This window comes from Sebastes fasciatus, chromosome 17 (genome assembly GCF_043250625.1).
Source record: "Sebastes fasciatus isolate fSebFas1 chromosome 17, fSebFas1.pri, whole genome shotgun sequence".
In the NCBI taxonomy this organism is placed as follows: Eukaryota; Metazoa; Chordata; class Actinopteri; order Perciformes; family Sebastidae; genus Sebastes; species Sebastes fasciatus.
The window spans coordinates 26,787,940-26,814,591 of NC_133811.1; the positions used below are offsets into that span (position 1 = coordinate 26,787,940).

The 26,652-nt window shown below is 39.7% G+C and overlaps 2 protein-coding genes across 4 annotated transcripts; both read right to left on the bottom strand.

Moving 5' to 3' along the window:
* Positions 1 to 292: 292 nt before the first annotated feature.
* stm (starmaker) lies at positions 293 to 10,342 on the bottom strand. 3 transcript variants are annotated; one of them, XM_074613039.1, is made up of 17 exons: positions 10,221 to 10,342; positions 8,483 to 8,541; positions 6,570 to 6,650; positions 4,788 to 4,841; positions 4,585 to 4,638; positions 4,388 to 4,435; positions 4,182 to 4,238; positions 3,895 to 4,020; positions 3,628 to 3,738; positions 2,822 to 3,040; positions 2,554 to 2,658; positions 2,265 to 2,396; positions 2,072 to 2,113; positions 1,879 to 1,920; positions 922 to 960; positions 702 to 749; positions 293 to 558 (listed from the first exon to the last, which is right to left on the bottom strand). In XM_074613039.1, the coding sequence occupies exons 1-16, from the start codon at positions 10,229 to 10,231 to the stop codon at positions 745 to 747; spliced, it is 1,185 nt and encodes a 394-aa protein (XP_074469140.1). In that variant the 5' UTR covers positions 10,232 to 10,342; the 3' UTR covers positions 293 to 558; positions 702 to 744. The 3 variants fall into 3 exon arrangements, with proteins under 3 accessions (XP_074469140.1, XP_074469139.1, XP_074469141.1); XM_074613038.1 differs by having other exon boundaries at positions 2,265 to 2,408; XM_074613040.1 differs by having other exon boundaries at positions 2,265 to 2,392; positions 2,550 to 2,658.
* Positions 10,343 to 18,996: 8,654 nt separating this feature from the next.
* LOC141754168 (uncharacterized) lies at positions 18,997 to 26,652 on the bottom strand. The gene is made up of 9 exons (XM_074613070.1): positions 26,376 to 26,652; positions 24,350 to 24,411; positions 24,040 to 24,066; positions 23,833 to 23,865; positions 23,294 to 23,326; positions 21,526 to 21,558; positions 21,157 to 21,213; positions 20,724 to 20,759; positions 18,997 to 19,231 (listed from the first exon to the last, which is right to left on the bottom strand). Exons 1-9 carry the CDS (start codon positions 26,384 to 26,386, stop codon positions 18,999 to 19,001), a joined length of 525 nt encoding a protein of 174 aa, XP_074469171.1. The 5' UTR covers positions 26,387 to 26,652; the 3' UTR covers positions 18,997 to 18,998.

Sequence of the window (26,652 nt, forward strand, 5' to 3'; positions counted from 1 at the left end):
TATGATCATGGATCAATACCTGTAATCAGTGTATGATCACGGATCAATATCTATAATCAGTGTATGATCACAGATCAATACCTATAATCAGTGTATGATCACGGATCAATATATATAATCAGTGTATGATCACAGATCAATATATATAATCAGTGTATGATCACAGATCAATACCTATAATCAGTGTATGATCACGGATCAATATCTATAATCAGTGTATGATCACAGATCAATAGCTCTGATTGGTTCATTAATGAATGAATGAATGAATGAATGACTGAATGAATGAAAGTGTGTTTTGACAGTTTAAACTTTATTAGCAGCTGGTCTGCGTGAACACAGACACACAGACAGACAGACTGAAGGCAGACAGACACCCAGACACACAGTCTTGAAACCAAAGCCAGAGGTTGAAGTAGGACGGAGATGACCAATCAGGAACGAGCGGAGGAAACAAACAGGAAGCTGAAGGTTGAAGTTAAATTGCAGTTTAGCTTGTTGTTGTTGCTGCTGATGTTGTTGTTGTCATAGCAACAGGATTCCACTGTGGTGTTGGCTCTGACGGGGAGAGAACACAAAGACGCGTTAGTATATATATATATATATATATATATATATATATATATGTTATATACTGTATATATATAGTAGGTGTAGTAGGTTAGTAGGTGTATATATAAAGACACGGTGAGTGATGGTACCTGCAGTCGGTGAGCTTCCACAGTTCAGAGGATGAGAGTTTAATTATTCTGTCAAAAGAACAAGGCCCAGTTTAGTTCATAAAACAAGAAACAAAATGCAGAAAATCTCTCTTTCTGCTGTAAGATGGTGGCTGTGACACGGTGTGATGTCACAGTGGTGTGATGTCACAGTGGTATGATGTCACGGTGGTGTGATGTCACGGTGGAGTGTGATCTTTACCAGCTGTAGTTGTTTCATCAGTTGTTTCATCAGTTGTCACTGCAACAAGAAACAACATGAACACTCATCAACAGGAACAGAGAACACTTGTTCTCCTCATAGAACCACAGTACAGGTTTACTCCTTCGCTGTGGCTCAACTCTGAGAATTACTTTTAAATGTTGACCCGTCCGGCTCTCACAATAACTGCTTTAGAGGCATGAATGACGTGTTGTGGGTGAGTTAGAGCTGTGATATCCCATCAAACATTCATTCATTCATTCATTATGTGTAACCTCTTATCATGTTCAGGGTCCCAGCTGACATTGGGTGAAGGCGTGTACACCCTGGACAGATCAGCAGACTATCACATGGCTGACATGTAGAGACAGACAACCATTCACACCTACGGGACATTTAGAGTCAACAATTAACCTGCATGTCTTTGGACTGTGGGAGGAAACCGGAGAACCCGGAGTCAACCCACACAGAAGGGCCGCAAGCCAAACCTGCGACCCTCTTGTTGTGAGGCGACAGTGCTAACCACTCCTATCCCATCAAACAGTTTAGAGAAAGTTCAGACTGGTTCAAACAATGAGCCAAAGTTACTGAGAAAAACTGTGTTTCTTTTTAGAACTTGTGAATTCTTAAATGTTGACCTCTGAACTCTTTATGTCAACCTCTACATTAACCCTTCATTCTTTGTGTTTGACGTCCTAACTGTTGAATTCTTTCTACTTTTTCCATTTATTTTCTTAATGTTGACCTCTGACTTCTTCTACTTGAAGTCTGAATCTTTAAAACTTAATATTAAGGTTAATATAAAGGAGATGAACTCGTTCTTCACATGGACGTCTGAAAAACTTCATCTCGACCTTTTGACCTCTGAACTGAATCAGGAGTTATTGATCACATGGACGCGTGTCAACGAGACAATCACTGTGCTGCTGTCCTCTGCTGAGGTCCAGTCCTACTCACCATCTGCTGTATCTGCTACGCCTGCTGGTGCATCATCATCACCTGCAAGATGTTACACACATGTATCAGTTATTGGTTATCATGTCTCCAGTAAACGTCATCATGATGAATCAGGAGTTATTGATCACATGGACGCGTGTCAATGAGACAATCACTGTGCTGCTGTCCTCTGCTGAGGTCCAGCCCTACTCACCATCTGCTGTATCTGCTACGCCTGCTGGTGCATCATCATCACCTGCAAGATGTTACACACATGTATCAGTTATTGGTTATCATGTCTCCAGTAAACGTCATCATGATGAATCAAGAGTTATTGATCACATGGACGCATGTCAATGAGACAATCACTGTGCTGCTGTCCTCTGCTGAGGTCCAGTCCTACTCACCATCTGCCTCTGCTGATTTTTCCTCTTCATTTTCAGACTCTACAGAGTCATCGTTCTCCTCGCTGTCTGCTTCATCATCAGCAGAGTTGTTTTGGGCTGCATCGCTAGCTTCATCGCTAGCTTCATCGCTAGCTTCATCTTTAGCTGCATTGGAGGATTAAAGATGTTGAACATGTATTAAATATTGGTTATCATGTCTCCAGTAAACGTCATCATGATGAATCAGGAGTTATTGTCAACGAGATAATCACTGTGCTGCTGTCCTCTGCTGAGGTCCAGTCCTACTCACCCTGTGCAGACTCATCGCTCTCCTCGCTGTCGCTGTCATCAGCAGAGTCGTTTTCGGCTTCATCGTTAGCTACATTGCTAGCTTCATTGTTAGCTTCTTTGCTAGCTGCATTGGAGGATTAAATATGATGCACATGTATCAATTATTGGTTATCATGTTTCTCCAGTAAACGTCAACGTGATGAATCAGGAGTTATTGATCACATGGACGTGTGTCAACGTGACAATCACTGTGCTGCTGTCCTCTGCTGAGGTCTAGTCCTACTCACCCTCTGCAGACTCATCGCTCTCCTCGCTGTCATCAGCAGAGTCGTTTTGGGCTGCATCGTTAGCTTCATCGCCAGCTGCATCGTCAGCTTCATCGCCAGCTGCATCGTCAGCTTCATCGCCAGCTGCATTGCTAGTTGCATCGTTATCTGCATTGCTAGTTGCATCGTTATCTGCATTGCTAGTTGCATCGCCAGCTTCATCGCTAGTTGCATCGTTAGCTGCATTGGAGGATTAAAGATGTTGGACATGTATTAATTATTGGTTATCATGTCTCCAGTAAACGTCATCATGATGAATCAGGAGTTATTGATCACATGGACGCGTGTCAACGAGCCAACCACCGTTACGCCTATCCCATCAAACAGTTTAGAGAAAGTTCAGACTGGTTCAAACAATGAGCCAAAGTTACTGAGAAAAACTGTGTTTCTTTTTAGAACTTGTGAATTCTTAAATGTTGACCTCTGAACTCTTCATGTCAACCTCTACATTTACCCCTCATTCTTTGTGTTTGACGTCGTCCTAACTGTTGAATTCTTTCTACTTTTTCCATTTAATTTCTTAATGTTGACCTCTGACTTCTTCTACTTGAAGTCTGAATCTTTAAAACTTAATATTAAGGTTAATATAAAGGAGATGAACTCATATTTCTTGATCGTGGTCTCTACGTTCTCCACATGGACGTCTGAAAAACTTCATCTCGACTTTTTGACCTCTGAACTCATTCTCACATCTGAATGTTTTATAAAGACAAGCGGAGCTGGTTTGCTGTCAGTCAGCAGCTCAGTTTTACCATCAGGGTCATTACCGTTACTATCGCCATCATCGTCATCATCGTCATCACCGTCATCATCGCCATCACCGTTATCATCACTGCCATCATTTTCATCACTGTCTTTATCCTCGCCCTCATCATTTTCTGAGGATTAAAGATGTTGGACATGTATCAATTATTGGTTATAATGTCTCCAGTAAACATCATCATGATGAATCAGGAGTTATTGATCACATGGACGCACGTCAAACGAGACAATCACTGTTCTGCTGTCCTCTGCTGAGGTCCAGTCCTACTCACCCTTTGCTGCAGGTTCTGCTACCTTTTCTGCTTCGTCATTTTCAGACTCATCAGACTCTTCGTTCTCCACGTTGTCGCTGTCATCAGCAGAGTCGTTTTGGGCTTCATCGTTAGCTTCATCGCCAGCTGCATTGGAGGATTAAAGATGTTGGACATGTATCAATTATTGGTTATCATGTCTCCAGTAGACGTCATCATGATGAATCAGGAGTTATTGATCACATGGACGCGTGTCAACGAGACAATCACTGTGCTGCTGTCCTCTGCTGAGGTTCAGTCCTACTCACCCTCTGCAGGTTCTGCTGCATCTGCTGAGTCATTGGCCTCTTCAGAGGGGTCATCATCTGCAAGATGTTGGACATGCATCAATTATTGGTTATCATGTCTCCAGTAAACGTCATCATGATAAATCAGGAGTTATTGATCACATGGACGCGTATAAACGAGACAATCACTGTGCTGCTGTCCTCTGCTGAGGTCCAGTCCTACTCACCCTCTGCAGCTTCTGCTGAGTCATTGGCCTCTTCAGAGTTGTTATCATCTGCAAGATGTTGCACATGTATCAATTATTGGTTATCATGTCTCCAGTAAACGTCATCATGATGAATCAGGAGTTATTGATCACATGGACGCATGTCAACGAGACAATCACTGTGCTGCTGTCCTCTGCTGAAGTCCAGTCCTACTCACCCTCTGCAGCTTCTGCTCCTTCCATTTCGTCGACCTCATCAGAGGATGTACCATCTGCAAGATGTTGCACATGTATCAATTATTGGTTATCATGTCTCCAGTAAACGTCATAATGATGAATCAGGAGTTATTGATCACATGGACGCACGTCAACGAGCCAACCACCGTGCTGCTGTCCTCTGCTGAGGTCCTGTCCTACTCACCCTCTGCAGGTTCTGCTCCTTCCATTTCTTCGGCCTCATCAGAGGATGTACCATCTGCAAGATGTTGCACATGTATCAATTATTGGTTATCATGTCTCCAGTAAACGTCATCACGATGAATCAGGAGTTATTGATCACATGGACGCACGTCAACGAGCCAACCACCGTGCTGCTCTTATGGCTGTCAGGCTGCAGCATAACATTCATGTCTGATTAACACGATGTGTTAGTAGTAACTGTAGCAGTACTAGCAGCAGTAGTACACTATCAGTAGTACCAAAAGTAGTACCATGAGTATGTTCTATCCATGGAGTCGCTACAGGTGCAGCCACTTCAGACACGCCCTTTGGAAAAAAAAACTGAAAAGCGCGATGTGCGGCACCTGAGAGGAGCACTTGGCAGGCGCGCTGTACCAGAGGAGAACAATGTTTTTTACAGGTTAGTCGCGGCGCATCTCCGTGAGATCGGGGCCTGGCGGTCTCTTCTGGCTCATTATTATTGTGATATTGTTGGACTTCATGATGTCGATGGACTCCATTCTGGATCTTTGACTTGAAAACGTTTCAGATTGATCTCAAAATCTGTGTGCTGGATTTTTCCAACTTCCACTTTATGCTCCTCTGGGAAGCAGCCGGGCAAAAAGTTTAATAAATAGTTGTAATAGTATGAATATTTATAATATTTTATGGTTCAACACAGGACATTTCAGTAGAGACATTAAATATGACAGTTTTAAGAACAGATGTTTTATTGGCGTCCAGTAGTCACTTTCAGTCCAAAATGGCGGAAGCGTAGCTCTGATGCTGGAACGAACTATTGACTTTCACTTCTTATCAATATACGCTCTTTGACAGCGTGCCAATATACGCTTGTTAAATGGGTCCTTTCAAAATAAACTTCCGTTTTCACAGGAAGTTAGGTTTAGGCAACACAACCCCTTAGTTAGGGTTAGGAAACGGTCGAGGTTGACGTTAACTTCACTGAATAACGACTCACATGACTCGCGGGACTGTCAATGCTAATAAGTCACGTGATTAAAGACTGACGTGACAAAATCAAATTACTTTTTGTTCCACGGGACATGAACGGCGGTCTCCTGGTTGAAAGTCTTGTGTTTGTTTGACCCGTCCACCTCCCCTCCCTCCCGCCCTGAACGGACTATCACGCCATTAATACTACGTCACTTGCTCTGATCGTCGAATAACACCGTGGGTGGGTTTACATTGGAGTTAGTTGAAAGCCCGGTTAATTACATACTGTTGCTAAAAGGGCGCGTCTGTGAACTGGATTTTTAATGCCGAAGGCCTGCTGCCCAAACGGCGCTGCCCAAATGGCGGTATTTGACGAGGTAGTTTGAAGATTGTGGAGAAAACAGAGCAGGAACGGAGAAGACAGGAAATGATTGTGCGAGTATGTTTAAACATAATTTCCAGCTCAGTAATGGCGAGAATGTTAATTAACAGCTGCTTTTGTTTAACGATCTGTGATATAGGTGTAGACTGTAGATGCTAGCTTAGCTCAATTAGCTCGTCACATAGGTATAGTATGTTACATGCCCAGGCTGCCTGTTAGCCAGCACGGCGTTCTCCCGCCCTGAATGGACTCTCACGCTGGTAATACTACGGCGTGTGTCGGTATTTGATAAGTCGGTACTGAGTCCGGCTTGTAGGATGCCGTTTCACATCTTCTGACACTGTGAACACTGAACTGTCTTTGTTTACTGGATCTGAACTGTGATTGGCTGCGACATGGTGTGATGTCATAGTAGGGTGTGATCTTTACCAACAGTGGTGGTGGCAGCAGCGGTGGTGGTGGTGGAGTCGTTGGAGTCGTCTTCGATTTCATCGTTCTCAGACAATGGAGCTGCAGCGAGAACCAACATGAACATTAATCAACAGGAACAGACGGAGAACTCTGGTTCTCCTGGTAGAACCACATTGCAATGCAGCGTTCACACCTCATTGCTCTCTAAATGCAGCGTTCACACCCTGGCGCTCTCTAAATGTAGCGTTCACAACTCAGTGCTCTCTAAATGTAGCATTCACACCTCTGGGCTCTCTAAATGTAGCGTTCACACCTCCGTGCTCTCTAAATGTAGCGTTCACACCTCTGGGCTCTCTAAATGTAGCGTTCACACCTCCGTGCTCTCTAAATGTAGCGTTCACACCTCTGGGCTCTCTAAATGTAGCGTTCACACCTCAGTGCTCTCTAAATGTAGTGTTCACACCTCTGTGCTCTCTCAATGCAGCATTCACACCTCTGTGCTCTCTAAATGTAGCATTCACACCTCCGTGCTTTCTAAATGCAGCGTTCACTACTCGGTGCTCTCTAAATGTAGCATTCACACCTCTGTGCTCTCTAAATGCAGCGTTCACACCTCCGTGCTCTCTAAATGTAGCGTTCACACATCCGTGCTCTCTAAATGCAGCGTTCACACCTCCGTGCTCTCTAAATGTAGCGTTCACACCTCTGGGCTCTCTAAATGCAGCGTTCACACCTCCGTGCTCTTTAAATGCAGCGTTCACACCTCCGTGCTCTCTAAATGCAGCATTCACACCTCCGTGCTCTCTAAATGCAGCGTTCACACCTCCGTGCTCTCTAAATGCAGCATTCACACCTCCATGCTCTCTAAATGCAGCGTTCACACCTCCGTGCCCTCTGTGCTGTCTAAATGCAGCGTTCACACCTCGGTGCTCTCTAAATGCAGCGTTCACACCTCCGTGCTCTCTAAATGCAGCGTTCACACCTCGGTGCTCTCTAAATGCAGCGTTCACACCTCCGTGCTCTCTAAATGCAGCGTTCACACCTCGGTGCTCTCTAAATGCAGCGTTCACACCTCCGTGCTCTCTAAATGCAGCGTTCACACCTCCGTGCTCTCTAAATGCAGCGTTCACACCTCCGTGCCCTCGGTGCTCTCTAAATGTAGCGTTCACAACTCCGTGCTCTTTAAATGCAGCGTTCACACCTCCGTGCTCTCTAAATGCAGCGTTCACACCTCGGTGCTCTCTAAATGCAGCATTCACACCTCCGTGCTCTCTAAATGCAGCGTTCACACCTCCGTGCTCTCTAAATGCAGCATTCACACCTCCATGCTCTCTAAATGCAGCGTTCACACCTCCGTGCCCTCTGTGCTGTCTAAATGCAGCGTTCACACCTCGGTGCTCTCTAAATGCAGCGTTCACACCTCCATGCTCTCTAAATGCAGCGTTCACACCTCCGTGCTCTCTAAATGCAGCGTTCACACCTCGGTGCTCTCTAAATGCAGCATTCACACCTCCGTGCTCTCTAAATGCAGCGTTCACACCTCGGTGCTCTCTAAATGCAGCGTTCACACCTCCGTGCCCTCGGTGCTCTCTAAATGCAGCGTTTACACATCGGTGCTCTCTAAATGTAGCATTCACACCTCTGGATTTTGAAGCTGAAACAGAAAACTGTTTCCTTATTTGTTTTTAGTGAGTTTAACTTCCTGGTTCTAGTGAGCTTAACTTCCTGGTTCTAGTGAGTTTTACTTCCTGGTTCTAGTCAAGGCCTATGGAAAGGAGGTTGGGTCACGCGTCATCAACGCGTCATATCTTTGGAGTACAACACATGCGCAGTGGTCTGCACTCGCCGAAATTGAACCAATCGCAACGCACGACCGCAAAAGACACAAGATCAGAGAGAGACAGACAGACAGACAGACTGTCATAACTTACCAATGGCAGGAGCTGCCAGTGAAACAGCCACAAAGGCCAGGAGCAGCAACAGAACACACCTGTAACACACACAAACAAACTAAACACTCTGAAGTCAAGAACATAAAGAACGTAAAGAACATAAAGAACGTAAAGAACGTAAAGAACGTAAAGAACGTGAAGCCTAGAATGCAAAGAACGTGAAGTCAAGAACGTAAACAACGTAAACAACGTAAACAACGTAAAGAACGTGAAGAACATAAAGTACGTAAAGAATGTGAAGACAAGAATGTAAAGAACGTGAAGTCAAGAGCATAAAGAACGTAAAGAACGTGAAGAACGTAAAGAACATGAAGTCAAGAGTGTAAAGAAAGTAAAGTCAAGAACATAAAGTAAATAACATAAAGTAAAGAATGTTAAGATCGTAAAGTGAAGAATGTAAAGATCGTAAAGTAAATAAAGTAAATAAAGTAAATAAAGTAAATAAAATTAAATAAACAAAGTAAAGATCGTAAAGTAAATAACATAAAGTAAATAAAGTAAAGAGCGTAAAGAGCGTAAAGTAAATAACATAAAGTAAATAACATAAAGTAAAGAGCGTAAAGAGCGTAAAGTAAATAACATAAAGTAAATAACATAAAGTAAATAAAGTAAAGATCGTAAAGTAAATAAAGTAAAGATCGTAAAGTAAATAAAGTAAAGATCGTAAAGTAAACGACGTAAAGTAAAACAACGTAAGGTGATGAATGTCCGGTGTGTTGAGTGGCCGGTGGGTGAAGCCCGTCTTCAGCCTGAAGGGTTAAATGACTGCGTTTCTTTGTGTTTCCTCCACAGAGGAAAAAGACAAAGCGTCCGTTCTTTTCTGACGTATAGAGAGAAACGAGCTGCTCAGATCCTCAGAGAGACAGAAAAGACTGAAACACTGAAGTCCTTCTGCTCACAGACTGGCCACCAAATGAAACCTGAATACTGAACACTGAACTTTAACAAAGTAAACAGATATCAGCATTAAAATGAAAGGTTCAGTTCATTAATTGTTTATTTTAAACTTTATTTATAGCAGCACATGTCCTGAGTATGAAATCTGAATCTGCCTTCAGATAAATGATGTAGTGGAAAAAAATAAAGTATTTCCTTTTGAAGTGTCGATGAGGAAAAGTCAAAAGTCCCCAAATGGAAAAAACTCAAGTGAAGTATCAGACATGTGAAAACTGTAATGGGCCACTGGACTTGATTAGAATCTATAGCCACAACAATAGAAACAGCAGATAATTATCAGGTGTCATTAACTCGACAGTACAAAATGTTCAAACATGAGAGGAATGTCAGGTAATTACTTTAGTTATAATTATTGTGCACAGAACATTTCCATGAGCCTCATCCAATTCCATAAAGTTTCATTAGCTTTTACCAAGTGTTTTATAAAGTTTCATAAAGTTTCATTAGTTTTTACCAAGTGTTTCATAAAGTTTCATAAAGTTTCATTAGTTTTTACCAAGTGTTTCATAAAGTTTCATAAAGTTTCATAAAGTTCTATTAGCTTTTACCAAGTGTTTCATAAAGTTAAAGTTTTGTAAACGTTCATGAAGTTTGTTAACTTTGATGTTCAGCAGCAGAGTCGTCAATGTGTGGTTGTGATGTATAATGAATGCTGTTCCTGCAGTAGCTTGATGAGTAAAGCCTGTAAACTGAATTAAAATCTGTAAAACAGTTTAATAAAGTGAGATATTGAAAGTTTATCGGAAGATTAAAAACTCACCGTGGGAGCATTTTTGTTGTTGTTCGACTTGTCGACAGGAAACGATATTAAATGTGACGAAACCTTTGCGATTGTTGAGTTTCTGAACTCAGCTGAAAGAAAGCAGCAGCTTTATATACTCAGACTCTCTCCTCCCCCTCCATCTTCCTCCTCCTCCCCCTCCTTCTTCCTCCTCCTCCCCCTCCGTCTTCTTCCTCCTCTCTCCATCCTCTTCTTCCTGATCACCTGTTTGTCTGAATGTCTAAACTCAGTTTAATGCTTTTAATACAATTTAAATACACTGATTCCATCGTATCTATCTCATATTTAGTTCTAGTTCAGCTCCTGACGTTTGTCTCCACTTAGATCACATCAGATCACATTAGATCACATCAGATCACATTACATAACATCAGATCACGTTAGATTACATCACATCTACAATGACTTAAAGCCAGATTCAGGACAGAGTTTACGCCAGATTTATACCGCATTTATACCAAAATATATTTGGTATACTCTTATGGGTTAGATTTAGGTGTCTTTTATTCTGGGTTTAGACTAGATTTAGTTAAAATCTCCGGCACATTTTATTCCAGTGAAGCGTCTTAGGGTGTTTTAATATTAGGTACGATTGATCCATACCGTGCCCGAGTTTGATTAAAATAACGAACATCGTCCAACCCCAGCATCTACTATTGTTTTTATTTTAAGGAACCTCTTGCCCGCCTTCCTGCTGTATCACCCACAGCCGTGCAGCTCGGAGGATGAGATCGCTGCTGTGTGCAGATACAGACACAGAAACTGTTTTATATCTAGACAGATATCGGAGGAGACCGGCAGCGTTGATAAAAGGCCTGCCATTTCAAAACTACTCGCTGACTGCTAACGTTACTCGCGTTAAATGGCAGTCCACTTCAGCAGAGCAGCTTTCACACCTGATACGAACCGTACCCGAATACACATGATCCATGCCCGAGACCACCTTTTCAAGTGGACTCGGGCACGGATCGACGAACTGCTTCCCGAGTACAAGCGTTCACACTAATCAATCGAACTGGACTTTGGGGACAAGTGGACTCGGATCCGGGCCTGTGAAAGCACTCTTATTTTCATATAAAGACTGAAAGTGTTTCTAACAATGAGCCACAAACTGAACCAGTCCGACTGTAAACTGATCTCACCAGGAAATGGACCCAATTATTAACAATGTGTGTGCGCGTGTAGGTGTGTAATAAGTGTCTAGGTGTGTGTGTGTGTGTGTGTGTGTGTGTGTGTGTGTGTGTGTGTGTTAGTGTGTGTGTAGGTGTGTATTAAGTGTCTAGGTGTGTGGTTGCATGCTATGTTTGGTATGATGTTCTTCAGAGCAGAACTGGTTGAACAATATTTACCAGAAACAAAGAGTTTTTGTTGCAGCACGTCATCCATCATTGTCAACACGCCTTCAAACATTCACTAAGCTGCTAAATCAGGTGTTTTCTGAATGTAGTTTGGTCTGACAGCTTCCGTGTTGACAGTATGCTGAAACATCCTGGTTAACGTGAGACGAGTCCGCCGGCAGCAGTGAGGGGTCAGGGTTAGGGTTCATTGACCTGAAATACGCCTGAACATTTAGTTCCAGTTACATAAGTGTCGTGATTATCATTATTTATTATTAATGAAATTATTGTTGTTGAAAATTAGTTTTAATTATGCAGCGCAGGCGGGTCGCAATCTACATGCAAACAAACAGCCATTAACAATCATTTCCTGATTGGACCAGTCCGACCAGATTCCAGAAGAGTCAACAATAATCCTTCAGATTGACGGAAACCACCTGCACCTGGATCTGGTCCAAGACCTGGTGCTGGACCTGGTCCAAGACCTGGTCCTGAACCTCAGTTTCCTTCAACATGTGATTTATTCTGGGTTTAGACTAGATTTAGATCTCTTTTATTCTGGGTTTAGATTAGATTTAGATCTCTTTTATATTGGGTTTAGACTAGATTTAGATCTCTTTTATTCTGGGTTTAAACTAGATTTAGATCTCATCAAACCACACAGCTGCAGGGCTTCAACTTGGACCTAGACCTGGTCTAACACCTGACCCTGGACCTGAGTTTCCTTCAACATGTGATCAAGCTAGCATATTAAAATCTGACATATTTATGTTAGAAATGTGATAAATGTTGGCAGGGTCACTCTGGGTGAGTTAAACGTAATGTTCGAGAACCATGAAGAGAACAGAACGATCTGAGAGGAACCGTTCATACCTTTAATGTGTTGTTTGTATTATTGTGACGAATCAGTGTTCAGGATTGAGACCATAACTGTTTTTAGTCAGAAACACCAGAAATATAAAACATCAGATATCAGTGTGGAGCGATGAGGAGGAGGCTGTAACCTTCATCACGTTCATCAGGTTTCCATCGTCTGGGCTCTTTTAATGACCTGATCTCATCGGGTTTCATGGCGCTGACTCGGCATGTAGATCATTTGACCTCTCAGCCGCTATCTGATCGTGTTTTCACTGTTTTCAAAGAGCAGCAGATGAAGTTCATTGAAACAGAAGAGAAAGGTCAGGAAACATTTAATCATCTGATTCAACTGACTGAACTAAACTGTTTGACCTGTTGAGTCTGAACATATAAGATCATCTTTAAAAATCAATAAGGAGAACTAGTACATGTGCTACATACGCAGTAATCCTGTCGTACGAGTACTCGAGTCCTACGAGTTGTGTCATGTCACACGAGTTGTGACGTGTCGTACAAGTAGTCGTGTCATACGAGTACTTGTGTCATATGAGTACTTGTATCATACGAGTAGTGGTGGCGTGCGAGTGGTGTCGTACGAGTAGTGGTGTCATACGAGTAGTGGTGTCGTGCAAGTCATGTCGTACGAGTAGTCGTGTCATACGAATAGCGGTGTCGTACGAGTGGTGTCGTACGAGTAGTCGTGTCATACGAATAGTGGTGTCATACGAGTGGTGTCATACGAGTAGTCGTGTCATACGAGTACTTGTGTCATACGAGTACTTGTGTCTTACGAGTACTTGTGTCATACGAGTAGTGGTGTTGTGTGACTACTTGTGTCATACGAGTAGTGGTGTCGTGCGAGTCGTGTCGTACAAGTAGTCGTGTCATACGAGTAATTGTGTCATACGAGTAGTGGTGTCGCGCGAGTCGTAGAGTAGAGTAGTTGCGTCATACGAGTACTTGTGTCATACGAGTACTTATGTCATACGAGTAGTGGTGTCGTGCGAGTCGTGTCGTATGAGTAGTCGCGTCATACGAGTACTTTTGTCATACGAGTAGTGGTGTCGTGCGAGTCCTGTCGTAGAGTAGTTGCGTCATACGAGTACTTGTGTCATATGAGTAGTGGTGTCGTGCGAGTCGTGTCGTACGAGTAGTGGTATCATACGAGTACTTGTGTCATACGAGTAGTCGTGTCGTACGAATAGCAGTGTCGTACAAGTAGTCGTGTCATACGAATAGCGGTGTCATGCAAGTATTGTGTCATACAAGTAGTGGAGTCGTACGAGTACTTGTGTCTTAAGAGTAGGTACTTTAACAAACTCCTACAGATTTAACCCGATCAACTTCAGATTTGGTCGGTACAATCTTAACCTTTGTGATGAAAAGTTGTTCAAATCGTGAGTTTTTTTTAAACGACGTTGACGTGGCGTGGCGGAGAATTTACATGATTCGCCATTGAAAGACAAACTGTCGTAACTCAACTGTACTTGGTCAAATCTGCCCCAAACTTGGCCTACTTCATGAGAGTTCAGGTCTGAGGACATCCACATGGCAATATTGACTCATAGTCATAGCACCACCTACCGGCAACAGGAAGTCAGCGTTATGTGACAACCATCAACCGATTCACATGAAATTTACATTGTGTGGTCTACACTTGATAATGAGCAGCATAATGAATTTTTAGAACGTGTCCTCTAGCGCCACATAGCGGACACCGGAAGTGGTGAAAAATGTGGAATCTGTCATTTCCTGTGCCACTCAATCCACGCAGGAAATAACGTCTAACTTGTGCATGCAATGTCCGAAGGTCACAGAAGTGTAGGGCTGCGTGGACCGGCGTACCGTCAGTACCCCCGACGTGCGGGAAGGTGCGAGGGCCCGTTCATCGCTGCTTGCAGCTTTAATTATTATCATTATTATTATTATTATTATATTGTTAAACACAAAGAGTCAGAAACTGTTCTAAAGTCAGATTTAACAGAATGAGCTGCCGGTCGACTGAGGACAGAAAACAAAGATAAATCTGTCACAGTGTGTGTGTGTGTGTGTGTGTGTGTGTGTGTGTGTGTGTGTGTGTGTGTGTGTGTGTTAGCATGCTAACAGCCTCTAATGAGGTCTCTGTATTCAGATCAGTGTGATTGATGAGTCACTTTAACAACAGCAGCTGTTCATATAAAGACTCTCAGCTTCAAATAAACTTTATTAACAGAACCAAGTTCATGGTAAAAAATACAGATGTATATATATATATGATCTATAATACAGGATAAATACCAATGATTAACATGTTTACACTTTCATACAGTAAACAACATCATTACTAACCAAAGATATAGAAAACAGTGAAAACTAAATTCTAACTCCAGTTCATATTAACATCCAAAAGAAATCGAAGAAAACCTCTTTGATTTGTTTGTGTCTTTTGTTGTTGCTTGTTATGAGATATAAAACATGACATATAAATCTATACATTACCAACATAACATGATGTGACCCCTCTGATAACTTCCATATTACAAACAACATGGTTGTTTTAATAACTACGATGTGAAGTTGAACTATGACCTCACACTGTTTTATTTAACACATTTAACGGTTATGATAAACAATGCACCTCTTGTCCATAAATTCATCACTACTTTATAAAGATAAATACAAGAAGATAAGATAAATAAGAAGTGTCTCTGTAATACTGTAATTTACTAAACAAGGTAAATATCAACAATATGACAGGATCATAAAGCTCCACATTAGATGAGCTCCACTGTTCCAGCTGAAGCTAGCACAGAGTTTCCAGATGAACATTATTATCTGCTCAACTATTAGCACATAAAAATGAGTATTTGTGTAATTGTTGCCAGCAATGAAACTGTAATTTATTGCGAGATATGTCTTAATTTTATCTTCAGGTTGTCGCTAAGAGAGAGCACAAATCTGACCACAGAAGAAGAAAGTACTAAAGATGATTGGCTGTTTCATGTCCCAGCTGGACAGTTTCTTACACATACACCTAGCTAGCTTTAGCCTAGCATACAGATGCCCCCACCCCGTATCCACTGTAAACACATTCAGTCAAACGCCGGGCGTCACCATGAGATGGCGTTCCTTCACAAACACACATAAAGCAACTGCAGTACACTGAAGAATCAGGCTTCTTTGTTTAGGCCATGATTTCCACTGTATGTTTCTCACTCCCGACTCGTCAAATACCGGAAACCGACGCACAGAGGCACCCTTTAGCAACAGTATGTGATGAATCAGGCTTTCAACTAACTCCAACGTAAACCCATCCACGGCGTTATTCGGTGGTCGGAGCGGTGACGTAGTATTAATAGAATCCGTTCAGGAGGGAGGAAGGGGAGGTGGATGGGTCAAACAAACTCAAGACTTTCAACCAGGAGACCGCCGTTCCTGTCCCGTGTGAAACTAAAAGTTGACTTTTTGACGTTGACTTACTTTGTCACGTCAGTCGCCAGGCATCCTGCTGGCCAATGTACAGGCGTTGGATGATGGGCTGCCGCTGGATGACCTCTGTTTCTAACGGGATATCAGGAACTGTAATGTCCGTGAAACTTGGCTAAATCCTGGAATACCACACAGCGTCATTCAACGTCATTGCCTTTTTTTCTATCTACCGATCTGACAGAACAGAGGACTCTAAGAAAAAAGGAGGAGACGAGTGCTTTATGGTGAATAACATTAACGTTAATGCACAAATTGAAGGAGCTGACGGGATTTGGTTGTACGATTTCATGTGACGAATAAATCGATTGATCGATTTGAAGAAGTCTGTGCTCCAGTTTTTCAGTGAGTGAAATTCTGACGCTAGTATTATATTATGTATATGTTGGCACCGGTACCAACCAGAAACCGGGAGCAACATTTACGGCACCCGATCTTCTTCCACGCCGCATCATCGCATGGAGCTCCACCGCTAACCATCTCAGAACACACCAGCAACGTCCGCAGACTTTTGCTGGCTACTGTCGGTTAACGTTAGCGCGCTACACAAAGTAGAACAAAATATTGCTGCTTCAATCCATATTTGTTGCCGTTTAGTCTTTCAAAAGCAAATGAGGTCAAAAACTGTTTGCTCTTCCACACAAAGAGAGGACGCACCTGTATTAATGAGGCGGTCTAGAGGCAATCTAACAGCACCGTAAATTACATCTATACAACTACGATAACGTAACACAATTTTATTGATGGTAAACACGTCAAATTTAAAGAATAACACAGTGAACAGCGACCACAATGTGATCCTTTGTCGCTCGGGGAGGAAATTCCCAGACTCCCTTGTGAGTCACTGAGTTAAGACAAACTTTATAAACTCATTTCCCTCCCGTAGGCTGTTGCTTTCATTTTTAAGGTTAATTCTGTTGACTAGCGCACCTCTTAGAGAGTCCATGGACAGAATAGACGGTATAATGAGTTACTAGAGGTGTGTCTCCTTCAGTCGTCTCACTAATTTATGCATAAAAACAACAATCTGTATCGGTGTTTTACAAAAACTCTCTAACCTTGTCTGTTTGATTACATAATAAAGAAACAACAGTAACTCCATAGTCACGCTGGAGTGGCAATGAAACCAATAAAACACTGCTGGTGTGAAAACAAGCAGCTGATTAACATTTTATTCAGTGATAACAACTCCATCTGCTGAGGAAGATCATGTGATACAATCGAAAACTCCAGAAGCTGCTGACTGGAGCATGAGGTGAGACTGTTTTGTTTCTGCAGCAACAGAGTTCAACCAAACAGCGATGTTTGAACAGCATCAGGACAAAGGCTGTCCACCTCATCACCCTGACAGAAGGACCTGACAGCGTCTTGGCCTCCGGCTCGGCCCGGTTACCACAGAACTCCCTCAGCTTCACAGGCTCGGCCCGGATACCACAGAACTCCCTCAGCTTCATGGCCTTGTGTGCTGCCAGATGCTGTCTTCTCCATGGTCCAGTTCTTTGGGAGCAACAGTCATGATTTGGATCTTTTCGTATAGCGTACATAAGGTTTGAACAAATCTAAAATGTGAACAAAAACGTCTATCTGATTTGACAGGGAATGAACCAACTATCTGCACCGTACAGACCTACTATAGTACTGTAATCCCAATGTTTGAACTTCACAATATTGACCGCTCGAGGTCTATAGCTGTTATTGTCATGTTACCTGTTTCAGAAAGTTCTTGATGCAGCTGCAGTGGAGCACAAGTTCATCTTCAGCTATGATGAGGAGGGATAGCATTGGCCAGTGAGGAGGGAACATCACTATGAGTGTAGCCATTTACCACTACGGCATTGGAGTTTACTATCAAAAGGTCAAAGTTAGGCAGAGCTGAGGGTGTACCGGGTCAGAGGTCAGCTGGAGTTCATGTTCGGTTAAACTTTATTCAAACAAGACAAAAGTAACAAACGGAACATGTGAACATCATGTTGTTTAAAAGTTTGTTTACATTTATGAACTTGTGAATGAATGAAAGTAGAAAACATAAAACAGCAAATAAACTGAGCTGATTTAACACAATGAGGTCTGCAGGAAGTCCAAGGGTCCAATTCATTAAACATGTCAGGGGTCCAATTCATTAAACATGTCAGGGGTCCAATTCATTAAACATGGCAGGGCTCCAATTCATTAAACATGTCAGGGGTCCAATTCATTAAACATGGCAGGGGTCCAATTCATTAAACATGTCAGGGGTCCAATTCATTAAACATGTCAGGGGTCCAATTCATTAAACATGTCAGGGGTTGAATTCATCATAAACATGTCAGGGGTTGAATTCATCATAAACATGTCAGGGGTCCGATTCTTCATAAACATGTCAGGGGTTGAATTCATCATAAACATGTCAGGGGTTGAATTCATCATAAACATGTCAGGGGTCCGATTCTTTATAAACATGTCAGGGGTTGAATTCATCATAAACATGGCAGGGCTCCAATTCATTAAACATATCAGGGGTTGAATTCATCATAAACATGTCAGGGGTCCGATTCTTTATAAACATGTCAGGGGTTGAATTCATCATAAACATGTCAGGGGTCCAATTCTTTATAAACATGTCAGTTGTTGAATTCATCATAAACATGTCAGGGGTCCAATTCATTATAAACATGTCAGGGGTCAAATTTATAATAAACATATCAGGGGCCAAATTCATTATAAATATATCAGGGGCCAAATTCATTAAATATATCAGGGGTCCAATTCATTATAAATATATAAGGGCTTCAATTCATTATAAACATGTCAGGGGTCCAATTCATTAAACACAAGGGGCCCAATTCTTTAAACATATGAGGGAACAGAGTGGTTCCTCCGACAGACTGAGGAGAAACTGCCTGAAAATGCTTGCCTGTGTGTATTTTGTCACCATGTGTGTTTTAGCATGCATGTTTTTACGTGTGTTTTTACATTTTTGTTTTAACATGTGTTTTAACATGCATGTTTTTCAGTGTGTTTGAACATGCCTGTTTGAACAAGTGTGGATCTGCCTGTGTGTCCCTTGTTTCTATGTGTGATACATGTTTTTATACCTACATGTGAGAGTGTTGATGTTTTATATCTGACGACGGTTGGTCCTGGATCGTCTCTTGGACGTTCGGTTTCTCATCAGAGCTTTTGGCTGAGGAATGATTGGTTGAGGGGGTAGGGCGGGGCTCTGAGGGACACGGGCGGGGCTCATGATAACATGGTCGGGGCGTTTTGGTGGGGGGGCGGGGCTTTGAGGTTTGGCGGAGCGGGAGCTGGACTTTTTCTTCCCTCCTTCTTCAGAGTCAGAGCTCTCGTCTTCTGTAAGAAAAACAGTGCTCAATTATTTGAGAAATATATTATGAACAAATTCAATAAAATATATGAGTGAACCAAGAATTTGGAAAACACTTTAATGAATATTTAAAACTCTGATCATTGTTTTGAAGTTTTATTTACATATGTGTGTTTTTTTATTTTTTGTCTGCAAGCTAGCAAGCTCAACAACTGCTGCCAGAACCAGAACCAGAACCAGAACCAGCCAGTTAGCTCCTGTTGGCTACAGTAACAACAAAGCCAAAGTTATCTAACTCAACCAACTACCTGCTGCTGTAAATAAACACAGTACACTGACCGCAATACTAAAGTTATTTATCTTGTAAGCCTTATCCTAATTAGCCTCTAACTAGCTTGGCCAGTTCTTGAGCTCGGTTTATCAGGCTACTCAGCGTCAAAGTGAAAAGACAGAGTTGAATTTGATCAAACTGACAACACACAGTTTAGCTTCTTTCAAATATTTTTGTTTATTCTATTTGATTTATTGAGTGTTCAGTCATATATATATATATCATATTGAGAAATATTAAAGTACTGTCAGTAAGGAAAATGTATTTAAACAGCACCTTTCTAGTGTTTCACAACACTGCATGCTGCCTGATGGGGAATTAATGAATCATTTATTTATGTATATATTTATTGGCGTTAAGATAGTTAGACGTAAATAAATTGACTCTTAAATTTTTTTTGCAAATTTTATATATACCCGTATGTGATAATCCAGCAACATATGTTACTCCGATAATGACTATAGTCAAAATAATTCATAATTTATGAATTTTTTACTAAAGAAAAAGTATACTTCAATAAACCATAAATAGACCATAAATTAAGAAAAGTGTAAAACTATAATAATGTAAACTAATTTTTAATAATGTGCAGTGTGTTATATATTGTACAGTAAGTTATAATAATGTACAGTATGTTATATAATGTACAGTATGTTATAATAATGAACAGTATGTTATATAATGTACAGTATGTTATAATAATGTACAGTATGTTATAATAATGAACAGTATGTTATATAATGTACAGTATGTTATATAATGTACAGTATGTTATAATAATGAACAGTATGTTATATAATGTACAGTTTGTTATAATAATGTACAGTAAGTTATAATAATGAACAGTATGTTATATCATGTACAGTTTGTTATAATAATGAACAGTATGTTATAATAATGTCCAGTAAGTTTTAATAATGTCCAGTAAGTTATAATAATGTACAGTTTGTTATAATAATGTACAGTAAGTTATAATAATGCACAGTAAATTATAATAGTGTACCGTTATTTGTAATAATTTACAGTATGTAATAATAATATAAAGTTTGTTAAAATAATGTACAGTAAGGTATAATAATGTACAGTATGTTATTATAATGCACAGTATGTAATAATAATAATGTACAGTATGTTATGATAATGCACAGTATATAATAATAATAATGTACAGTATGTTTTTGTCTCACCGTCATCTTCCTCCACACTGTTTGTAGCTGCAGCAGCTTCTGAAATCAATCAAATTAATCAATCAACAGAAACTTTTATGAAAACAGATTTAAACAGATATTCAGAGGTAGAAGAAGAAAAGATGGCGTACCAGGTGCTGTCACCCGATTGGCTGCTGGAATTACAAAAAAAACACAAAATTACGATAAAATCAAAGACTCCTGAATCAGTCTTCATAAAGAAACTCAACTCTGATTAGTGATTTCACACTCAAGTTAAAGTTGATTCATTTACTAGCCCTTCATGATTAGTTCCACCTCATCCTGTTCTCCTGGTGGATTTAGTTTCATGGTCAGATTGTTGTCACTCCTTGTCCATTGTGTTTCCTTCTCGTGAGTTTTTTCAAGTATTTTGTATTTCTACTTGACTCCTATATATATATATTTTCTGTACATACAGTATATATAGTGTTCTCACCGTCTGCGATCTCTGAACTGGAGCTGCTGGTATCTGAAACGAAACAACACGATTCAGTTTATCATCAGGATCTCATTATTATTACTGTAACACTGGCAGAGCTGCTTGAACACACCTGAAAAGGTAAGTTCCTGCATTAGGTGCAGGAATGTGACCAAGCAGCTCAAACCTCAAACCTGATCATGAATGTTGGAACACTGAGATGCATCTGATATCAGGAAATAACCTCCAGTTCATGTGAACACACACTTCAGGTAAATCTAATGTTCAGCTGGTGGTTCAACTGAATCATTATCATCATCATCATCATCATCATCATCATCATCATCATCATCATGTTCCTACCTGAGGGTCTTCGTCCATAATACTGAGATTCATCTGGAATTAATCAATTCAAACAAAGATTATTCATATATATGTACATTATTATTTATTTATATATCTGACATGTTCATCAGACCTGATTCTAGATTCAAACATTAAAGAAAAGTCGCAGAAGTTTTATCATGAGCGTGTTTTTACGACTGCAGCTCTGTGATTGACATATTGACATGTTGCATCAGATAAATCACAGGTGTGATGCTGGTTGTGGTTTATTGGGACACGTGCTATATGTTATTAGGAACATTTCGCATGGGTGATTTTACTGCTGAGTCCGGTCAACATGTCTGCTGTGAATATTTATGAGGTTCAACCACTAGATGTCAGAGTAGCACACAGAGTCAACCTGGGATTCCACCAGACTGCACACAGATTCTGATAAATGCAGTTTACCATCACATTTAACATTAAAGTTGTGGTCGGTCAGATAAACAATGAGCTGAAGCTCTGTAAAACTCCGTAAAGCTCTATGAAGTTCCGTAAAGCTCTGTAAAGTTCTGTAAAGCTCTGTAAAGCTCCTTAAAGCTCTGTAAAGCTCTGTAAAGCTCTGTAAAGTTGGGAAAGCTCCGTAAAGCTCTATAAAGCTCTTTAAAACTCTATAAAACTCTGTAAAGCTCTATAAAGCCATGCAAAGCTCTATAAAGCTCTATAAAACTCTGTAAGTCTCTGTAAAGCTCTGTAAAGCTCTATAATGCTCTGTAAAGCTCCGTAAAGCTCTGTTGAGCTCCTTAAAGCTCTGTAAAGCTCTATAAGGTCTGTTAAGCTCTGTAAAACGCTACAAAGCTCTGTAAAGCTCTACAAAGTCATGTAAAGCTCTATAAAGCTCTTTTTAGCTCTGTAATAGTCTATAAAGCCATGTAAAGCTCTATAAAGCTCTATAAAACTCTGTAAAGCTCTGTAAGTCTCTGTAAAGCTCTGTAAAGCTCCGTAAAGCTCTATAAAGCTCTATACAGCTCTCTAAAGCTCTGTAAAGGTCTATGAAGCTTGTAAAGCTCTGTAAAGCTTTATAAAGCTTGTGAAGCTCTATAAAGCTCTGTAAAGTTCTATAAATCTCTCTAAAGATCTGTAAAGCTTTGTAAAGCTCTATAAAGCTCTGTAAAGCTCTAGAAAGCTCTCTAATGATCTGTAAAGCTCTATACAGCTCTCTAAAGCTCTGTAAATGTCAAGAAAGCTTGTAAAGCTCTGTAAAGCTCTGTAAAGCTTTATAAAACTTGTAAAGCTCTATAAAGCTCTGTAAAGTTCAATAAAGCTCTCTAAAGATCTGTAAAGCTCTGTAAAGCTTGTAAAGCTCTATAAAGCTCTGTAAAGCTCTAAAAAAAGCTCTCTAACGATCTCTAACGATCTGTAAAGCTCTGTAAAGCTCTATAAAGGTCTATAAAGCTTGTAAAGCTCTATAAAGCTCTATAAAGATCTGTAAAGCTCTGTAAAGCTTGTAAAGCTCTATAAAGCTCTGTAAAGCTCTAAAAAGCTCTCTAACGATCTGTAAAGCTCTGTAAAGCTCTATAAAGCTTGTAAAGCTTTATAAAGCTCTATAAACCTCTGTAAATCCGAGGGGAGCTGCAGATTCAGCTGATGTTTCTCTGGAGGTTCGTCACTACCAGGGTAATATTGTTCTCACATTGTCACTTCATACATTCGTGTCATAAACATCAAACAGCATTATAGCTGATTTTAGATTGTGTTAATTCAGTCTGGTGAAACTAACAGAAGTGTTTCAGCTGTGAAGTCTTACCGGGCTGATCAGGAGAGATGGCGTTCATACTCTCTGAAACAACAAATCATAATCATCATAATCAACAACAACATCACGCTTCAGTCAGAATACGTTGAGATGTTAAAGTCAACAGTAACTGAGCTGATAACCTGTTGATAGATGTTTGTCTCAGTGAGACATTCAATCAGATGAAACAAGTCATTTACTAAACATGAATTTCATATACGAGTTACCACATTTTATTCAACATACTGGAGAAATGTTTGTGTCTGGTATATCGCTGACTGGTTTCCTTCATACGGGAAGGTTTTGTTAGTTTATTTTGTCTCGTGAAGGAAGTTAAATAATGCAAAATTTTGGCAAGGAAAAACTGTCATGACCATTTTCAAAGGGGTCCCTTGACCTCCTTCACCCCTTCATTCCAGATATGTCAATGAAAATGGGTTCTATGGGTACCGACGAGTAACAGCCCTAAAATGTACATTATGCTTAGCTGGCATGTACACTATTAACTTTATTTAAAGTTTCATTATTAAAGTGGACAGTTTGTGACTCACCTGTGGGGGACTCATTAGATGTGGAGTCTTTATCTGACAGATAGACAAACAGGTGAGAGAGACAGGTGAGAAGTGACACAGACAGGTGAGAGGTGAGACAAACAGGTGAGAGGAGAGACAGACAGGTGAGAGGTGACACAGACAGGTGAGAGGTGACACAGACAGGTGAGAGGTGAGACATACAGGTGAGAGGTGAGACGGACTTACCTGTCGACGTGACCTTTATTCCAGCATCTGCAAAAACAAAAAACACACATGACCTGTCAATCAAACTGTGATGTCATCGATCAGAACAGATATTGATCAGAACAGATATTAATCAGATTAAATATTAATCAGAACAGATATTGATCAGACCAGATGTTTATCAGAACAGATATTAATCGGAACAGATATTAATCGGAACAGACATTGATTAGAAGAGATATTGATCAGATTAGATATTGATCAGAACAGATATTAATCAGAACAGATATTGATCAGAACAAATATTGATCAGAACAGATGTTGGTCTCACCATTGGAGTCGAGGTCTGCCTCCACCAGCAGGATGAACAGAGAGAACACAAGAACAACGTTCCTGCAGAACAAACACAATCTTCAGTCTAAGAACCCTCCGTACAGAGGTCAGAGGTCAGAGGTCAGATTGAACCCTCATATATATATACTGTATATACATATATATATATACTGATTAATTCCTCCATTCATCTGTTCATATATGTCTAAATCTGTCTTTCGATTCATCCATTTATCTACCTATTATTATTAATTCCTTTAAATAAATACAGAAAATAATCAGACTGTTAGTTTTAGACAATTAGTTATTAGACAGTTTATTGCGTCCTTCACTTAATTTGAATTGTTTAAATGTATTATTTGGTAATTAATTGTACACACATAAACTTCCATAATGACAGAGTGAAAAGGTGTTTTTTTAGAAATTTTCTTGTTTTTGGAAGTAAATGAATCAATTTTAACTTGAGTGTAAAATCATTAATTAGAGTTGATTAATTTGATTGATTTCAGAAGCTTCTGCAGCTACAAACAGTGTGGAGGAAGATGACGGTGAGACAAAAACATACAGTACATTATTATTACTTACTGTACAATATTATAACATACTGTACATTATTATAACATACAGTACATTATTATTACTTACTGTACAATGTTATAACATACTGTACATTATTATAACATACTGAACATTATTATAACTTACTCTACATTATTATAACTTACTGGACATTATTATAACTTACTGTATAATATTATAACTAACTGTACAATGTTATGATTTACTGTACATAATTATAACATACCGTACATTATTATAACATACTGGAAATTATTATAACTTACTCTACATTATTATAACTTACTGGACATTATTATAACTTACTGTATAATATTATAACTAACTGTACAATGTTATAACATACTGTACATTATTATAACATACTGAACATTATTATAACTTACTCTACATTATTATAACTTACTGGACATTATTATAACTTACTGTATAATATTATAACTAACTGTACAATGTTATGATTTACTGTACATAATTATAACATACCGTACATTATTATAACATACTGGAAATTATTATAACTTACTTTACATTATTATAACTTACTATACATTATTATAATATACTCTACTTTATTATATATCACCGTACATTATTATAACTTGCTGTACATTATTATAACATACTGGACATTATATAACTTATTGTGCATTATTATAATATACTGAACATTATTATAACTTACTGTACATTTTTATGACTTACTGTACAGTATTATAACATACTGTACATTATTATAACTAACTGTACAATATTATAACTTACTGTACATTATTATAACATACTGTACATCATTATAATTTACTGTGCATTATTATAATATACTGGACATTATTATAACATACTGGACATTATCATAACATGCTGGACATTATTATAACTTACTGTATTACTGCATTTTCTCTGCAAGTTGATTTGAGTCAATATATTCAAATCTAACTATCGTAAGGCTAATAAATAAATAAATACATAAATAAATGTAACTTGTGAAACACAAGCATATTTGTCCATTACCATGTTGATGAGAGTATTAAATACTTGACAAATATCCCTTTAAGAGACATTTTGAAAAGATAAAAATGTGAGATTAATTTGCTTTAAATCATGATTAAATATTTTAATAATAAGTATGTAAGTATCTATATCTGAACCTGATTTCCATATATTCCAGATATTCCATATAACAGATTTTTGAAGTTCAAATTATATTTATCTATTTATTGATTTATTGATTGATTGATTTAAATTATAACATTTCAACATTTAATTTACAATTTCTAATAATGAAATATGCATTTTCAGATTTATGTTGAACTTTGACCTCTGAACCCAAATTCTGAATCTAACTGACCAAACGGACGACTCAACGTACACAACACACACTCGAACACAACACACACTGTGTAAACAGACTGAAACAGCCAGCGAGGAGGCGATGGACGTACCTGAAGAGCATGATGAGGTCAGACGGGTCCCTGGATCAGTACGACAGGTAGGCAGACAGGTGAGTGGTACACTACTTCAGTACTTCAGTATTATACTGCAGGAATCTTCTGTCTCTGAGCGTCGGAGCAGCAGTTTATATATCGGCCTAAATGTCAGCAGGACGGAGGATGGACCACAGCGTGGGGAGGGGGGGGGTTCAGGTTTCTGTTAATGTTAGGCAGGAGGAGGTGAAGAAGAATACTCCCACACAGGTTAGTATTTCTGTATCAACAAGGA